Genomic DNA, 19,093 nt, shown 5'->3' with positions numbered 1-19,093 from the left:
AGTGTCTGTGTAAAAACACTTCTGAAACGGTGCGGGGTCAAGGAATTACAATAAATACGCTAGGTACATTATTTGGAGTTTTAAGGAGGAGGCAGTGTTAAACAGAAAATTTGTGCCAATAATCCATTCTGCCATACTATAAGGAGGACAAACTAACTTAAGAAACCCGAATCAGACAAATTGTAATGCAGCATGACTTACTGAAGTTGACATTTTGAAAGAAGTTAAATTTGCATGCATATATAAAGTATCACCATAATTAATTGCTGTTGGTCGTTTGAATTATTTTTTCTTGGAGCAAAAGAAAAACAGAAAAGACACCATGACATGCAGAGGCCACATTAACATAATATGTTAGAATGTCCAAAACTACTCGCTTAGTTTAGTTCTAGGCATTAAGTATGTAAGTTACATACAAATGTAAGGTAGAATAAGTCAACGTTGACTTGAAGTCACACAGGACATGAACAGCTGGCGTCTTGGTGAAAGTCTGAGTTTGTTTGCTAGTGATGCTAGTCCCTGTAACTCCATTTGAGCTTATTTTTGTTAATAATAATAATAATAATAATAATAATAATATAATGACAAATGCAAGAATCCGACTATAAATAAAGACACAATACCACCTTTGATGACAGTGTTTAGTTAGTTGTTTGTTTTTCTCAAAAAGTAACGGTTTCGAACATACAAGGTTTCTGCCTGCCAGCACCGCTATCATCGTCGACTAGACTCTGAATGCATGACAGCATGTTCATTGCACAGTGTACCGTTTTCTAACCACTAAACACATCTTTTTTGCCTTTCATGTCCATTTCTGACCCCTATAATTTGACTAAAAGTGCTTCCACTTCTCACGCTTGTTGTCAGCCTTCAGCTCCTCCTGCAGGAAGTCGCTCTGCCGGTTGCCGAGCACGAAGGCCAGGAAGGAGAGGATGAGGGCGTCCAAGATGCCGATGATGGCCAGGATGTAGGCCCAGCGCACCGAGCATTTGCCCAGGGCGTACCTCCCGGTGTCCTCCCCGCACATGTCCCGGATCACCTCCGAGTCCCAGCCGTTTGGGAAGACCATACAGCCGATCACCAGACACACGGCTGGAGCATAGAGAAGGAAGTATGGAGGAACGAAGAGGACGGAGCGGACGGGAGCAGTAAGTAGAAAGAGTGATGAATGTTTGAGGACAGTGATGGGTACGGTGGTCACACACAGTGCAGTGTAATGGTATTTGGTTTGAGTCAGGAAGTGTGTGTAATAACGTGCAGAGCGATGGGTCAAGGTGACGGGGTTATGTTCCATTGAAAAGCAGCACAGGAGAGAAAATCAATACGGGAGGAGGGTCGAGGTGTAGAACAGAGCAAGACGGAATGTCAGGGCAAACAGGAAACAGGAGGGTGAGGCAGGTGGGGGGAGAAAATAGGGTGTAAAATAGCAGGCGGGTAGAGGGAGACGTGAATGAAAGTGAGAGAAAAGAGGGGAGGCAGGGGAGAGAACACAGAATATTATTTTTCCATTTCACTCTGGGTTGTAAGGGTTAGTCCTCATCGCTCAATCTCATCCCCTCTCTTACCATCCCTCCATTCATCAGAGCAGTGTTTGAACCACAGACCGTATATAAGAAGTGTACGTAGTCGTCGTGACATCACTCATTGGTTTAACACCTTGAGTTCGATATTTTGGCCTTCGCCAATCTTGTTTTTTTTGCAACCAGTAAACGAAAGTGACCATATTTGGACTGCAGTCGCCGGCGTATACGACTCTGGTAGTCACAAAGTAGCCCCGCCCTAAAGCATACTCTGCTTTATGGTCTATTTGACTCTAAATGAGCATCATGCTGTATTGAAGAAGACTTGAGATTGAGACCATAAACTCATGTGTACATTGTTTACTGAGGGAATAAATCAAGAGAGAAGTAGAGTCATTTTCTCATAGACTTCTATACAACCAGAGGAGTCGCCCCCTGATGGACGTTGGACAGAATGCAGTTTTCAAGGCACTTTAACATTGGCTTCACTTTTCAGAACCAGAGGAATAAATAAAGTATGTACAGCAACAAGTCTACCACTGATAGAGCAGAGACACATCAAACTCAGCCGCTGTCATACTATTTGATAATCTAATGATCCTAGAGGTTTATGTTATGACCACCAGATTTCATTAATTCATTATTAAATCATAGTTTTTTTGTCATCTTGGCATGGAGGACTGGTTTAAATACTCAACTGTGTCTCCTAAAGATTGCGTACCCAAACAAACTATACTGCATTCTCAATTACGTTTTGAGGGTAACGTCTTTTCTCCCGGATTACGGTCGCAGTTTTACCCTCGTGGTTGTGAAAATGAAACGAAACAAACACAACAAAACCACTTGGTTAGGTTTAGTAAAAGTTCATGGTTTGGCTTAAAATAGGTGTTTGTTTTTTAATTTAAATTACAGAAGTGAAATTTTAAAAAGTTAACGTAATCCTTGAAAAGTTATTGACAATGCAGTTTTGTTGTATGGGAAACCAGGCTGAAATACTACAATACCCATGATCTGCGGCTGCAGTGGCGTTGGAGGAGAAGCCAATCCTGCGTTGCTGAATTTGTGAACACAACACAAATGGAACAAAGTAAATTGATTTAAGCTGCAGATTGTTTTCAGTTTTCTCAACGCTGTGATCCTTCACCTCCATCCACCGTCAGCGGCACATGTAACAGAATTTTAAGTTCAGCGAATATTTCTTTCTGAAATGCTCTCTGGGAGTCAGTTATTGTTCCCCAACATTTTTACGTACACAAGGCACAGTGGGGCATGTTTGTTTGTATTGCAATTTAAAAGTGCTTTCCATAATGAATTCCACAGACTTGTAGCTTCTACTTTTTATCAAAGAAGCAGATATTTTCTAACGCAGTACAAATTGTTTCCTAATGTTGTCTTTGGGGGAAATGAATGGTGATGGTTGGTTGGTTCCCTCTGATGCTGACATATTTCCTCTTCCTCTGCACAAACTGCATTCCAAATGTGTGTATTGTACAGGTTCAGAGGGCCTTTGATTGTTTGTCTGTGCATACATTTCTTTTATCCTGTTCTTCTGTGGAAAGACTGAGTGTGTGCACACTCCCATAAGGCCAGAGTAGTCCCCTGATGTGTAGAGGGTCCAGCTGAGACCAGGCTGGCCCTAACAGATGGGTCCCTGAATGCCTCATTTACAAAACCACCGCGACCGTTGAGAGCCGTAGACCAAATGAAACCCAGCCGATGTACAGGCTCAGTGTGCGTAGGGACGTACGGGACTGTAGGTCTCAGCTGCTTACAGGAAATCCCTACAGTTTCTGAGAGGGAGCTACAGGGGTTTGGACTATGGCACTTAATAGACTATGGAATACATAAATACACAAATGATTCACAATGCACTAACAAGTTAGAAGTGGACACCATTTTTTCTATTTATCACATGCGTCAAGGCAACGTGTTAAAGACAACAAAAGCTTTTTTTTGCACAGCACAGTGTTGGGAACGTAAGGGAGCGTGTTTGGGTTATCAGCATCTAAGAAACTAAATTCTCGACATCAATAGAATTATTAATGTCAGTAACAATTATTAATAATAACGGGGCACCACCCTGCAGACAGGGACCAATTACCAAACTATAAACTAAGTGTTCACTCACGATATTAACAGTCTGAATTCTATTACACATTTGGAGTGAGAGTGAAGGTTTGAGTTCGAGCACAGGCCACTACATCCAGTTATTATTACACACAAATGCACAAGTAATCACAGACGACTGCTCTTTAAAATATAACAGTTTATTAAATCAAAATAATAAATGATCAAATCAAGTAATATCAAAACCAACAAACACTATCAGATAAATTATATGTCTAATACCTAAAGTCAAATGAATAAAGTGGGGTAAGGATATGTATATAGATATATGTACATGTATATGTGTGTGTGGAAAGGAGGAGGGGGGGCTTACTCAAACAGTGATGGTGGGTAATCTAAAAAGGGGCGTGTGAGCCTACAAGCAAAGATGGCGGAGTCTAGAGACCTCCGACAAAATGGCTGAGAGGGGGCCACATGTAACCACGTGGGGCGGCGCACCATGTGGGTTGGGACAATAGATTACGCGACCACGAGTCTGAGAGGTTCAACAAAAAACAGTGAATCTAACTATGTGTGTGCAGGTTAGGTTAGGAGAGGAGAGAGGAGAGAGGAGAGAGGAGAGAGGAGAGAGAGAGAGAGAGAGAGAGAGAGAGAGAGAGAGAGATCTCTGAGCGCGGTGCTCGGCGCTGCAGTGAGAATGTGAGGAACAGCTGATCACTCGCAAACTCTGCGGTCGGATTCTGAACCAACCGGTCACGCTTGTGATAGTTGCGGTTCTCAATCTCACTCACAGAGCCGATTTAAAGAAGAGAGAATAAAACCAAACGAAATAAAATAATCCCCAAACAAAACAGATCGTTATCACTGCGGTGAGATGCGAGTATTGCCCTCTTATCACCCCGAAACTCGGTCGGCGAGACCAGGCTCCGCCACCGTGGTTTTGGTCTTTGAAGTGATAAAATCACAACCTCCACATCCACTAGCAGCGACGGATCTAATGCAAACAGTTACATCAGGAAATACACAATATAACAGGACTCCGTGGTCCGCGATGCTTGCGCCATAACACGTTATAACACGACAGTAACTTAACATAACAAGATACAGGAATAACAACGACATAACGAATAGGCTAAATTAAGCTAATGCTAAACTAAGCTAAGCTTGGCCCAGATACCAGTAACTCTTACTTTGAGAAGTAAGTACTTTGTTCGGTAAGGTCTGTTTCCAGTGGTGGGGATCACTCGGTCCTAGAGTAGCTGCTGGCTCCCGGTGGCGCGGCCTCGGGGCTGGCTGGCGCAGACTCGGCCTCCTCGCTGCAGAGAGGGGCTTTTTAACTTCGGCTGAGGGACGAGGTTTGGGTCGTCCTTCCCGGAAATCTTCGGCGAGGAAAGATTGTTACCTTCTGCCGGCGGTGTGTACACAAAAAGGGTGGGAGAACGGGGCATAGGAGTTATCCGTTCTCGCACTACAGGATCCAAAACTCAAAATAAAACAGTCTGTTCGACCAGCGAATGTTCCATGTGACCCGATAGGATTTGATGAGACCGCGGTTCCTCGTGAATCTTCTTGTTGCCAGGACGAGGTCCAAAGGGAAGAGGCCTTGTGGACCTCCTCCAGACATCAGCATGTCTGGACGGAAGAGCCTTGTGGATCTTCTTGTCCCCTGGACGAGTCCGGAGTGAAGAGGCCGATTCTAGCTGTGCTGGGGCTTATAAACCAGGTAGCACAACCAGTGGGGGGCCCTTTCTTGGCCAATGAGGGGCCAGCATCAGGTTTCTGCTGGAGCTGGGGGGTGTGGTCATCCGGCATGAGGTTTCTTGCAGACCCCAGGTCAGGCGTTTTGGTAAAAGGAAGGAACATGGCTGCTCCTTTGTTTGAAAAGCACGTGTGAAGGTCTCAGCCAGCCAGGAGAGCAGGGTCAGATCCCAACAACAGTAAGAATGCTTAATCATCACATCTGCATGTTGCTACAGTTAATTGAAGCTTAATATCTGGTAGGTCACTAACTGGCACGTCTGCTCCAAGAACAGGTGTGATGCACCCAAGACATCTGATCGACACTCAGAGTCCTGGGCATCATTCTTTAATCAGTGTACGCGAATGTGGCCTGGGTCACATTGACGGATAGCTAACGTGTGGGTTCGTGAATAGGTGTAGTGCTGCCGGAGCACACCAGAATGACACCGCGCCACTTTGTTTTCTCCAAGCAAGGAAACAGAATATTCTCTGTTTGCATAATCCGGATCAAATTCATTTTTTTAAGCATTTGAAGATCCAATTACTGGACATATGTCGTGTAAGTGAGCCAATAAAAACAAATGGTCAGAGTTGTCATATTGAAGCTACTAATACTGTAATGTGCTTTTTGACAATTGAAGCAGTGCGATTTGTTCTCTGTTGGGGGAATGTTGGGGGGGAGAAAATGACAAATGACATGTGCAATGTATAACTGTGTACTCTGCTTTTGAGAATAAACACAATTTACAAAAAAAAAAAAAGAGTTGTCATATTGATATTTAAGGTGTGTTGATCATGACATCAACTCATGCATTGAGTAACATGCAAGAAAACATTCCACCTTAAAAGTTGCCAGTAGCCTTTGAGCAGCACTGTGAATGAAATAATTCTCAGTCTGTAACTAACAGTTTTTTTGACTTGGCACAATTAAGTCAATTCATTTGGTCTTTGCGAACCGAGATGACGCACGTGTTTATTTGCATGTAGAGCGGGAAAATAAGATCCGATATCAAGTAACGGGACGCATTCTAATGACTTATCTATTGATCTTGACTATGTTTGAGGTGTTTTTAATTCAGACACCTGTGAATCACAAATTAGAATTTCCTGTGGTGATAGTACAGAGTTAACCAACACGGTGCCCGCAGGCACCCTGTCGCCCGCAGGGACCACGTGAGTCGCCCGCAAGGCATGTTCTAAAAATAGCACTAGTCACCATGGAGCTCCGTCTAAAATTGTAGTTGCTGTTCTTTTTTAATCAAAAACGCTTGCATTAGTGTAGATTTTAAAATGGCAATATTTATTGTCATAAGAGAGTTGGGTACCCAGAGGCGCACGGCGGACAGCCAGGACGAGGCCGCCGCACTAAGTTTTCAGGTTCCGAATGGCGGGCGCTTCCCGTTGGCGCCAGACGCAAATCCTCGGAACAGGCCGCGGGGCAACAACTCAGGGGTGGCGGGGGTAGAGGCGAGGCAACGCAATCCGACCGAAAAGGCCCAGACTAGAGGTTTGAACGCGGGCGCCCGAAGACGCTCACGCTCCTCGGAGGGTTGGATCCCCCGCCAGGCTATAGACGAGACTTTTTACTGGTTTCTTCGTGGAGAAAAAGGTACCATTGGAAAAGCTGGTGTCGGTGACAACAGACGGGGCTCCCGCGATGACGGGCCGGCATGCAGGCTTCATTGCGCAATGCAAAGGTGACCCAGACTTCCCAAAATGTCTACATTACCACTGCATCATTCACCAGCAGGCGCTATGTGCAAAAGTAACCGGCTTTCATCATGTGATGATACAAAAATATCAGAGATGTGATACCTCTGACTTTCAAATGTTGAAGCAGATTAACAGAAATAAAAGTTGCATGTTTAAATATATGTGTAGCTATACCATCATTGTTGTGGAAATCATTATTAATAATTATTGTGAGGAATAATTAACTGACATGTGATCAAACAGTCTCTTCACATATATTATTATTATTAAAAGGTGATCTGTGCAACTTTGTTATTCAGGAAGTTTGTATCAAATAAGTAGCCCTTCGTACTACTCGGTACCCTTGAAGTAGCTCTCAGTCTAAAAAAGGTTGGTGATAGACTAGTGATACCTGGTATAGACTATCTTAAAGCACTCATGTTCATATTTTAAGAAAAATAAAACAAAAAGATGACAGAGAGTCAAAGAGGTCAAGGGCCGTTCTGGTGACATGGTGGTCTGGGCCATAACTGCAACATTCCTGGTTTGAATTTGGCTGTGGAGCTTTGCTGCATGTCATCCCTCTTTCTCATGTTTCCTGTCTCCACTTTATACTATAATACTTTATACTTCCCTTCCCCCTGCATGTGTGTGTATATGTGCTCAGATATATATGTATATATGCTAGAAAGAATGAATTTTGGATTGTCTGCAAATTAGTTCACTCATGTGAGAAAGAAACGCTGTGTGTGTGTGTGTGTGTGTGTGTGTGTGTGTGGCCTGGCATATTAGATCACCACTGACATAATCCTTGGTACCTTCTCTTCCAGTCACTCTACCTTCTCCTTGCACACTGTGGGGTTTATTTCAGCCTTTCACGCTACATACACACGCTAATATACTGAATACCTGTACCTCTACGACGGCGTATTATGGCCATTGTAGGTGAAAAAAATCATAATTATGCAGCCGAGGGATAGGGGATAGGGGTAATATTACGAATATTCAACTTTTCTCATAAATTTACGACTTTAATCTCAGAGTTATTTTTCTCGGAATATTACCCCCCTCCTGTGGTTCTGTACTTTGATTTATTTTTTTAATCCACAATGGCTGTAATGCACCATCATAGGCCTCAGTAAAAGCTAAGTATAATCTTTATTATCTCATCTAAATGAATGGGTTATCCTTCAGGTCATTATGAAACTCTTCCACACAAATGACCAATCAGCACAAACAGACTTAACTATTTTGTTCTCAGAATATATTCTCTGAAGTTCTCTGTGCGTCACGTTTTAAGTCCGTAAACCATGAACGCATCAACCTTAATGTTTAGCCTCATCAGAGAGGTGGAGAGAGTGTACATGAATCAGCATTTATAAAAAATGTAATTTGTTATTTTTTTAAATAGATGTATTGATTAACACTACTAATGTTAGCTGAGTCTTATTTCAGGGCCGGCCTCCTTCCAAGTTTGCATTGTCAACCCAGTGGCCTCTCCTCCCAAGGATACACCATACCTCACGTCCTTAGAAGAAGTGGACCTGCTATAGCAACAAAATCCACTCTGGTCTCGTGTTTTATTTACCAGTATTATAAGTATAGATATTAAATCCTTAAGTAGATATATAATTAAAGAAACAACATTTATTACAGATTTCCTTTGTGCTCAAGAAACTTGATTTCTCTGCCATGTGTGCTCATAACAGGGCTTCTGATTGGGTTTATACAGCGTGCATACTTCCATTAACAAGAGACTTACTGGTGCATCAATATATCCAAAATAATTTAATTGAATGTCGACGTTTCTGAACTAAAAATACTTTTCATTAATATGTTCGATATCAGCTTCATAACGCTTGCAGAAATGTACAATGACACGTCAGTTAGGTTTAGAAAAAAGTTTATGGTTTGTATTCTAATAATAACACAACAACGTAACTGCTGTAAATAAACCACGCGCACCGTTAGCACACTTTATTAAAGTGTTTGTTTCTTTTAATTGTTGAGCACATTTTGAGCACATTTTTAGAAATATTGCAAAGATGAAATGCTAATTAGACATGTTCCCATCAACTGGTTTGGAACAAATTAACTTTGGTCAGAAGTTGGTGCTAACGGCATGTCTGTAATCCACCAGTAAACACAGCAGAAGAAGTGGAGGTTGTGAACCGGAAACAAAACGTCGCCTTGGAGACTCGTGTACGATAGAAAAATTGAGCGAGGTCTTCAGGAAGCATTTCCATATCCCATTTAGCAAATCAACTCGTTCTCAACAAAGGCAAAAATCCTCAATCACCTCACCTCATTAAAAAGGTTTTATCAAATTGTGCTGTTTCAATAAAGCTTTTCTAATGCAATACTTCAAAATATGCATAAAAATATGTGAATAGAAACTTGGCTATTGCCATATAAAATACATAATTAAGACGAATTAGTGTAATTTCCCTTCCTCTACTGCTGGTAGAGGTGATGGACAATTTTATAAGCAAATTGTACTTTGATTTGAATTTCAGAAAATGTCCAGTTGTATCTATGAAAACATTTCTACTTTCACAAGACCTGACTCAAGAGTTCACTTGAGTCGTACCAGCAAAGACATGCAGGAGTCATTATGACCTCTGGCAGATATCTCTGAATCAAATCCATCAACCTTTATCACTTTGATTAAAAACAACTGCATATTGGAAAAGTTGTAATGTGAATCATTTCTAGCTGTGGGCACTTTGAGCTGCTTTGGAAACATTTTACTTGCCGTTTATTTGATTGAGGAACTGTTATTAAACCATCTAAATGGAATCTCCAGTGGTGGTGATAAAGCCGAGAGGTGTACTCATAAATTAAGAGCTTGGGGTGTTTTGTAAGAGTGATGGATTTCTTTTCTAAAATAATCCACTGTGGTTCTTGTCACCCTAGTAACAAAGAGGATGGGAGAGCGGGGGTTAATGTGAGTCGATGGCTTCATCCCTCCATAAATCCATCTATCCAACACTTTGGTCCAGAGCGACTAAAGGCAAGTTTATTACTACATTCAGTTGATGAGTGGTGTCTGAAATGCAAATTGCGAAATTTCCATGACATTTGATGTCAACATTCATGGCACCCAGAGGATGAAACCTAATAGTTTTAGATATCCCCGAACTAGAAACAGAAGTTGCATTTGTATACAAGGTATATCCAAATCTGATGTGGATTATGAATGTGATATGAATGTGATCAGGCTGTTCTCATACACTGTAAATCATATACAACCCACTAACTAATTCATTATGTAATCTACTTAATTGTGAGCCAGGACAGATGACGTAGTATTAAGAGTGACAAAGTCCGAATAGGGAAGAGGTTGGGCTGGAAGGGTGGGTCTAAAGACAACGGACACTTACCCAGGTGACCGCTGTTTGTGTCTTGTGTGAAAACACAAGTTGGTGTTGAATTTTTTCTCACGTAACATCCATACTGAAGTTATGTCACTTCTGTAGTAATTTCAACCCGAAATTGTACTTAATTGTGACGTAACTTCCATACTTAAGTAACACCACCACGTAGTTATTTTAAACTAAACGTTGATTCCCCATCCCACCAGCAAATCCCACTCTGTTATATTGTGCTGTATTATCATCTAATGAGAGATGGACTTCAAGGTTTAAGGTGCTATGTCGTAGCTAGAATGCACAGTGCCGAAGAAAAAAAAACGACCCTATCCTGGAGTCTTAATTCAAAATCAAAGAATTTCTAGGGGGGGGGGGGGGGAAGGGGTGTCGGTGTTGCCATCGGGTGCGGAGGTAATTATGTGTGTATGTGTATGTATATATATATATATATATATATATATATATACACATACATAAATTATATACATAAATTATATATTTATGTATTTTTTTTTTCCTTTACATTTTTGTCAATTTGTTTTTAGTGTGTAGTTGATTCCAATGCATATCTTGAAAATCAATAAAATTTGCTCAAAGAAAATAATAAATGTGCTATGTCTTCGGGTTGTACCGACTAGTTTAAATCATCTTTGATAACATTGACATTCATATCTAAATCAACATTTGAATGCTGCACAGCTTATTTTCTTCCATCTGCATGCTTCAGACTACTCTAGTTAGTGTTTCCCTTCTATTCATTCTGTAATCCTGAGTGTGGGGCTCACAGGCAGGCTCATTGAACACATAACGTATGCGGACCGTTCGCGGGTCGGCTCGCCACACACAGCAGAGGAGCAACAGGTGAAGAGAAGATAATGTTGTCGGTACCGGTTACAATGATATCTAATTGTAGAGTTGTTCCCAACTCGTGTGATCCAAACATTTAAAAGTGTGTTGTAAAATCCAAAAGTGAACATTTATGGAAAAAAATAATTTACCTTCCAAAAACGACATTGTCACTGAGGTCAAATTATGGTTTGCTGATGTTGATTTAAAAGAACAGTGTGTATCATTTAGGGGGCAAAAGTGGGCGTCTATTGGCACAAGTGGAATGTTGTATTATTAAGTATGTTATTAATATTATAAGAAAGTGTATTATTGCCTGAAATTAAGATTTTGTTTTCTGTTCCCTTAGAATGAGTCGTTTATATCAGCATATGGAGCAGGTCCTCTGTTACTATGGTGGCCCAGAACAGACAAACCAAACATCGGCACTAGGTAGGGACAGTTGCGTTTTCACGTTTTTTTCGATGGCCGCCGAGGTTCTCCTACACGCTTGGCACAAGGAAGAATCTGCAATGTCACCGCTATCAGCCACCAAATCCTACACACTGCACCTTTTAATTAAGAAAATCAAAACAATAACTCATTTAATCCGATAAATCCCTTTATTCAAATTGAGGATCGGAGATATTTTCTGAATTTGATTTGGAGTGTCGGCCTATTGCATTAGAATCGCAAACATAACCTTTACAGTTGATGCATAATCTAAAATGTGGGATTACTATTCCTAATGTCATTAGGCTATTTGGGATTTTTGGTGTATAATTTGTATGTTGATTACCATGGCAACGGTCGAAGCGCGCACACGTGTATCTGCTGAGTTGTACTAATCACACACAGATGCCCATTGTGATGGCTAATTTCCACTATGACTTATCTATCTGTTTTTATTGTCTGACCACTCAGTGTTTTGGCCCTTTTTGTATTAAAGTTAATCAATGTCAGACATGGTCAGCGAGGGTCCTCTCAGGTTGAGTAATATTGGATGTATGTCTTAATCAGGGGCATGATACTGTCAACTGAGATAGGTCGCTGAATGGGGATGCAATCAGTGGACCAATCACTGATTAACCATTCAATGGTTAATCAGTGAATGATCACTGTTGTCCAGATGTCCTAGTGATGAGCTCCTCCTATCCCACCATGTGCTCAAGGCCTTTATAAGTCGTACACAACCAACACTCTGGGTGCCTTCCTCCTTCAGACCGGTCTGTATGACGATTGAACCTTCTCTACACAGAGAATAAAGACTAAGGACAAACTTCTTTTCTCAATGTTTCTTGATTTCAGTATCATAGGACTCACTCGGTACTATTGAATAGTTTCTTCCAACCACACCATACATACACATGCGGGACTTTTAATAAATGATCACTTGCACATTCACCTTCATATTATACTGTGTGTGTGTGTGCGATTTACTTCTCAATTAGATTGTTTGGCTTCTCAATTAGTGCGACTGTGACACATGCTGCATTGGTCGATACAACCAATTATCCCTTGAGCGGTGCTCCTACAACCGTCAGCACAGCACAACTTCAAGATGAATGAGCAGACACGCATAGACACAGCATGCCATATAGTCTCCTGATCTGCTTAACATTAGATGCAAGCCACAATCCTATTAAGAGTACGAAGAGGGGAGGAAGACAGAGGGGAAGGCATGAGCAGATGGAAGAGGAAGACCAAGAGTGAGGGAGGAGTGAGGAAGGAGCCTAGATGAAGGACAGAGGGTGAAAAAGAGAGACGGAGAGAGGAGAAGGCGACGAGGGTGAGAAGACGGAGGGATCCGAATGCAGGAAGGGAAGTAGGACGATGTTGCCGTGGCAACTGGCTGGACCGATGAGAAGGAGGGGCGGGGTGTGGGGCAAGTAGATAAAATACATATCTGCCTTCCAGCTGTCAGACCCTCCTGAGATGGCGAGACAATGAGCAGACACGGAGACACTGAACAGGACAGCCAGTGTGTTTGTTGTGAGGATAAGATGAGTCACATGAATGAGAGAAAGACCAAGGAACAGCTAAAACACAGCAAACAGCATCAACTCTTCTCCTACTTATTCATACGTTCAGCAAGAAACTCCATTCGAATCTCACAACGTTCCTCATCTTTCATACATTATTCAACTTTTAAAGCCAGCGGCATTCAGTTTTAGCATTGGCTTTCCAACAAACCTGAAAATATTCGACATCTTTCATATATTATTGGCTATTATTCAACGACGTTCAAACTAATTAAACCCGTTTCCCACTTTTACAACTATTCCTACTGCTTCACCGTCTTCTTACACATTTAAAAAGGTCCAGTGTGTAGCATTTTGGGGGATCTATTAGCAGAAATGGACTATATATACACAACTATGTTTTCATTAGTGTATTATCACCTGAAACTATAAGAATCGTATTTTCGTTAGCTTAGAATGAGCCCTTCATATCTGCAGAGGGAGCTGGTCTTCTTCACGGAGTCAACAATCTTGCACCGCCATATTTCTACGGTAGCCCAGAATGGACAAACCAAACACTGGCTCTAGAGAGGGACTTTCATGTTTGTACCTTACCTGAAGGCCACCGTAGTTCTCCGACCCTCTTGTGAAACTGCGGTAACGTGAGCCTCAGAGTGTAAAACCGTGGTACCGCCAGCTGCCATCTGACTTCTGTTGCTCCTAAAGTAGTGTTATTAGGGTATGGATGGCTTTCGAGCAAGGCGCTACCATGGATTTGCACCCTTTTTTCCCCCTGATAATGTTACAAATCCGAGCTAGTTCAAAATGTTTCTTGGGAGAATGTAAATTATACTGTTATCGGGATGTGTTCAAATGTAATCTTTAAAGTTTAGCTTTTGGTGAGCAACCTGAATCAGTACAGTTGTTTGAAGGAGATGTTTTCACAGAATTATGTCCTGTTCAACTTCCTAACACTAGCTCTAAGTGTTTACTGTCATCTTTTAGTTTTTTACCATGGTAACAAATTATTGACAATCGAGGAAAATTCACTGGTATTGGTATCGACTACTAAATCTCTGGTATCGTGACTACGGTGTCGCGGCGGCTTTTCAGCATCCAGCATTCACACCGCAATTTCTTCTTCATATGTAGCCCTTAACTTGGCTGAATCCTAAGATGATGTCAGTGCTGTTGTGTAGATTTTTCCAGCTGATTTAAACATTCCTATTTGTGCTATTTAAAGTCTTATTGACTTAATACCAGCAGTGCATTTTTTCCTAAATGAATGTGCACAGAGCTACAGTGAATGAAAAATGTGATAAAAATGTGTCAATGCTGCCTGATGGACGGAGCTGACAATAGACATGCACACATATACTATACATAATATACATATTTAGAACCTTCCTTTCCATGTTTAATAGATGAGCAGAACATCAATGAGTTTATTAACATTGTTATTTTCTGGGGCTTAGAACGAAGCATGCAGCGGTGTAAAAACAAAAACAAAAAAAAAAAACACAAAATGCTCTCCGAGTAGCAAGCATCCTAAAATCGGCTATTAAATCTGTATATAGACTGTCTTTATGTAATGTTAGGATTCGCTGGGTCCAGTGAACTGTGTCTAAGACCGCAGAAACACAGAAGGGCTCGCTCATGTATCATCATCTGCCTCGGACCAAACACCAGATTAGAATCTATGTCACAAATGTCTCAGGTCACTTTGAAAAATGAACAGCGAATGTTCATCAGAGCAGAGGAGCCATTTTGAACAAGATCTTAGCTCAGCTCATATCTGTTGTTATTTAGTTCTCCTGATTTGCAAGTCGACTCCCAGTTGCTTCAGCATGTGTGGATAGTGAAGCTGCTCTTTATTCAGGCATTTAGATAAAGTTGTTTTCTATTCGTCTGAATTATGTGTCAATGTTGCTTTGTGTTTCATGTACATTTGTGCATAATTCGTTTATTCAGTGTTGCAGTGTACCCAGATACTCTTGCAAGTGTTTTCATGCGCCATTTATGTAAAAATGGTAAATGGACTGTACTTGTATAGCACTTTTCTAGTCTTTCTGACCACTCAAAGTGCTTTAACACTTTTGTCATCATGTCATCATTGAATGTCATCATTCACCAATTCACACACTGATGGCAGGGGCAAGGTGCCACCTGCCTATCAGACTATCCACATTCATACAGGCACAGCTGTAGGCACAGCTATGGGAGCAATTTTGGGGTTAAATGTCTTGCTCAAGGACACATCGACATGGGCTAGCGGAGCCTGGAATCGAACCGCCGATCCTCTGATTAAAGGACGACTCTGCCACAGTCGCCCATCCACTTAGCCACAGTTATGTGGCAGGTGTCAAGATAATGATTAGTGATTAGTGAGGTCTCCTTCAGGTGCATTCGAGGCGCTACCAAATTCAACCTACCGAATTCAACGTTGAAACAAGAAAGGCTCTCTCTACAGCCAGTGTTTGGTTTGTCCGTTCTGGGCTACTGTTGAAACATAGGAGTGCAACATGGCGGACTCCATGAAGAGGACCTGCTCCCTATGTACAGTTGTGTGAAAAAGTGTTTGCCCCCTTCCTGATTTCTTATTTTTTTGCATGTTTGTCACACTTAAATGTTTCAGATCATCAAACAAATTTAAATATTAGACAAAGATAACACAAGTAAACACAAAATGCAGTTTTTAAATGAAGGTTTTTATTATTAAGGGAAAAAAAAAAATCCAAACCTACATGGCCCTGTGTGAAAAAGTGATTGCCCCCCCCTGTTAAAACATAAATTAACTGTGGTTTATCAAAGTAATTGAGATCTATCAGTCTGGAAAAGGTTACAAAGCCATTTCTAAAGCTTTGGGACTCCAGCGAACCACAGTGAGAGCCATTATCCACAAATGGCGAAAACATGGAACAGTGGTGAACCTTCCCAGGAGTGACCGGCCGACCAAAATTACCCCAAGAGCGCAGCGACGACTCATCCAAGAGGTCACAAAAGACCCCAGAACAACATCCAAAGAACTGCAGGCCTCACTTGCCTCAATTAAGGTCAGTGTTCATGACTCCACCATAAGAAAGAGACTGGGCAAAAATGGCCTGCATGGCAGAGTTCCAAGACGAAAACCACTGCTGAGCAAAAAGAACATAAAGGCTCGTCTCAGTTTTGCCAGAAAACATCTTGATGATCCTCAAGACTTTTGGGAAAATACTCTGTGGACTGACGAGACAAAAGTTGAACTTTTTGGAAGGTGTATGTCCCATTACATCTGGCGTAAAAGTAACACGGCATTTCAGAAAAGGAACATCATACCAACAGTAAAATATGGTGGTGGTAGTGTGATGGTCTGGGGCTGTTTTGCTGCTTCAGGACCTGGAAGACTTGCTGTGGTAAATGGAACCATGAATTCTGCTGTCTACCAACAAATCCTGAAAGAGAATGTCCGGCCATCTGTTCGTGACCTCAAGCTGAAGCGCACTTGGGTTCTGCAGCAGGACAATGATCCAAAACACACCAGCAAGTCCACCTCTGAATGGCTTAAGAAAAACAAAATGAAGACTTTGGAGTGGCCTAGTCAAAGTCCCGACCTGAATCCGATTGAGATGCTGTGGCATGACCTTAAAAAGGCGGTTCATGCACGAAAACCCTCCAATGTGGCTGAATTACAACAATTCTGCAAAGATGAGTGGGCCAAAATTCCTCTACAGCGCCGTAAAAGACTCATTGCCAGTTATCGCAAACGCTTGATTGCAGTTGTTGCTGCTAAGGGTGGCCCAACCAGTTATTAGGTTTAGGGGGCAATCACTTTTTCACACAGGGCCATGTAGGTTTGGATTTTTTTTCCTCCTTAATAATAAAAACCTTCATTTACTTGTGTTATCTTTGTCTAATATTTAAATTTGTTTGATGATCTGAAACATTTAAGTGTTCAGCTGTGTTGCTCTCAGAGCCGATTAAAGAGCAGGCGAGAAAGCAGGCAAATGAGTATTGAAAACGTTTCAATTCAGAATTGAAGATTCATCTGACTTCATATTTCCTTGTATTTTTTGTATTTGTAGCACACGTCTTTATGCCACTGATGCACTGTCAATTTGGTGAATACGTTTGCCTCATTTGCCTTTATTTTGTCTATTTGCTTGTGCTTAAGAGCTTATTCACTCGCTTGCTTACACATGGCACAATTAAAACGAGTTAAAAAAAGATATTCATCTTGCAACATTGACTACTGGACATATTTTTTTCCGAAATAAGGTTCAATGGTGGACACAGGAAGGGGCGAGACTTCGCCTCTTTATATATACTGAGCCAGGCGGCAACCTCCTGTTCTGCTAAGAGAAGCCGATACGGAAGAGTCTTAAAACTTGCAATCTCTCTAAAGTCCATCAGGGGGCGACTCCTCTGATTGTATAGAAGTCTATGAGAAAATTACTCTACCTCTCTCTTGATTTATTACCTCAGTAAACATTGTAAACATGAGTTTATGGTCTCAATCTCTAGTTTCAAGTCTTCTTCAATACAGCATGATGTTCATTTAGTAAATGATGGTCCATTTAGAGTCAAGTAGACCATAAAGTTATGATTTTACTGTGATTGACAGTATACCAGAGCCGTATACGGCGTCTCTACGTCACTCCTCCGCATTCCAAATAAAAAGATTCAATACGGCCTTTTTCAATTTGTCACTTCTGATGACCTGTCGGGCTCAGACTCCTTAAATTCTCATCCCTCAATACCTAAAGAAGCTGTGGTTGGGGGAAATACATTTTTCAGTTTGAGCATTCTCTGGCACCTTTGGAGCAGACAGTGGATTTTTCAGAGAACTTGTCAGCACCGCATTATTTAGCACTGACCCAGCAAACCACCTATGGGACTTATCTTTTATAGATCACTGAGCACACAGCTGAGTTCATGCAGCATTTAGGAAAAGTCACAAACATGACATGGTTTGCTTGCCATGTTAAGGGTAAAAAGACAAGACAGGAAAAATAGTATTCATGGATGATTCCTTACTTTTGAATTATCTGAGCGTGAAGGGAGGCTTTCTGGAATACTGAACCCTCTCATTCACGAAGTAAGATCGTGTTCCCCTGTGCTACATTTACACAAGGACAAGAGAAGAGGCACGTGTACTTTAAATGTCTTTTTTGAAGACTGTTAAAAAGATATTTGTCTTTTCAGAGGAGAAGTGTAAAACTAATGCACTGTTAAGTGTGTTCTCGGTTTCACACCTCCAGTGCCACTGCTGATGCTCCATGTGCAATGGCAGTGGTGGGCCGTCAGGGCCAGCAAGGCCTTCTCTGCTGGCCTAGACAGAATCACAAAGTTATAACTATTTTATAATTTTTCATAAATACACTACATGTATTGCAATTTTTTTTTCCATTATATTATTTTCTCATTGCACAGCTACTGTCTTCCTCAGTTGCTGTGCTTCCAGTGCAGCTTTTTTTAAGTAGAGCTTTTATCCAATCAGATTTCACCTCTGTGTCTCTAGGTAAGAACAGAGGCCTGCAGACTCACAAGTGAATCCCTTTGCAGTTTAAGTGAATGGGGACGATATTGTTGATTGTCATAGTCTTCAACCAATCAGATCTTTAGTTTGACATGTTGGGCGTATTCTTTGACGTGCCAGAGCCTGCTAGCTGGCCTAGCCATACGTAATTGGTCAGTGGGCTAGCGTGAGATGTTGGGCGGTGACAATCACAACATTGCTGCCTCTGTCTAGCGGACATTTTCAGCCCTCAAACGCATTACAACCCATTCAAGAAATACAACTGGGGAGGCTCGACTGTCTTCACTGGCGTCCATGAATCAAGAAGGACTTCTTACTGGAACTGAACCGCACGGATGTACTGAACAACCGTGAGATTAAACTCTTTATTACCTTTTGCCTACTAGGCCTATTTTTAGCCCC

The 19,093-nt window shown here is 41.5% G+C and overlaps 1 protein-coding gene across 1 annotated transcript in view; it reads right to left on the bottom strand.

Moving 5' to 3' along the window:
* The window catches only part of lhfpl4a (LHFPL tetraspan subfamily member 4a), a 34,993-nt gene that overhangs the window by 8,067 nt on the left and 7,833 nt on the right, over positions 1-19,093 (bottom strand). The window contains exon 2 of the mRNA XM_076097055.1: positions 856-1,092. Coding sequence (XP_075953170.1) covers positions 856-1,092 — 237 coding nt within the window. The remainder of the gene's footprint in view (positions 1-855; positions 1,093-19,093) is intronic.

This window comes from Anarhichas minor, unplaced genomic scaffold, assembly GCF_050575085.1.
Source record: "Anarhichas minor isolate MPS153535 unplaced genomic scaffold, ASM5057508v1 ptg000023l, whole genome shotgun sequence".
Classification (NCBI taxonomy): Eukaryota; Metazoa; Chordata; class Actinopteri; order Perciformes; family Anarhichadidae; genus Anarhichas; species Anarhichas minor.
Note: the sequence above shows the minus strand (reverse complement) of the source record. Positions and strands in the feature narration are given on the sequence as shown.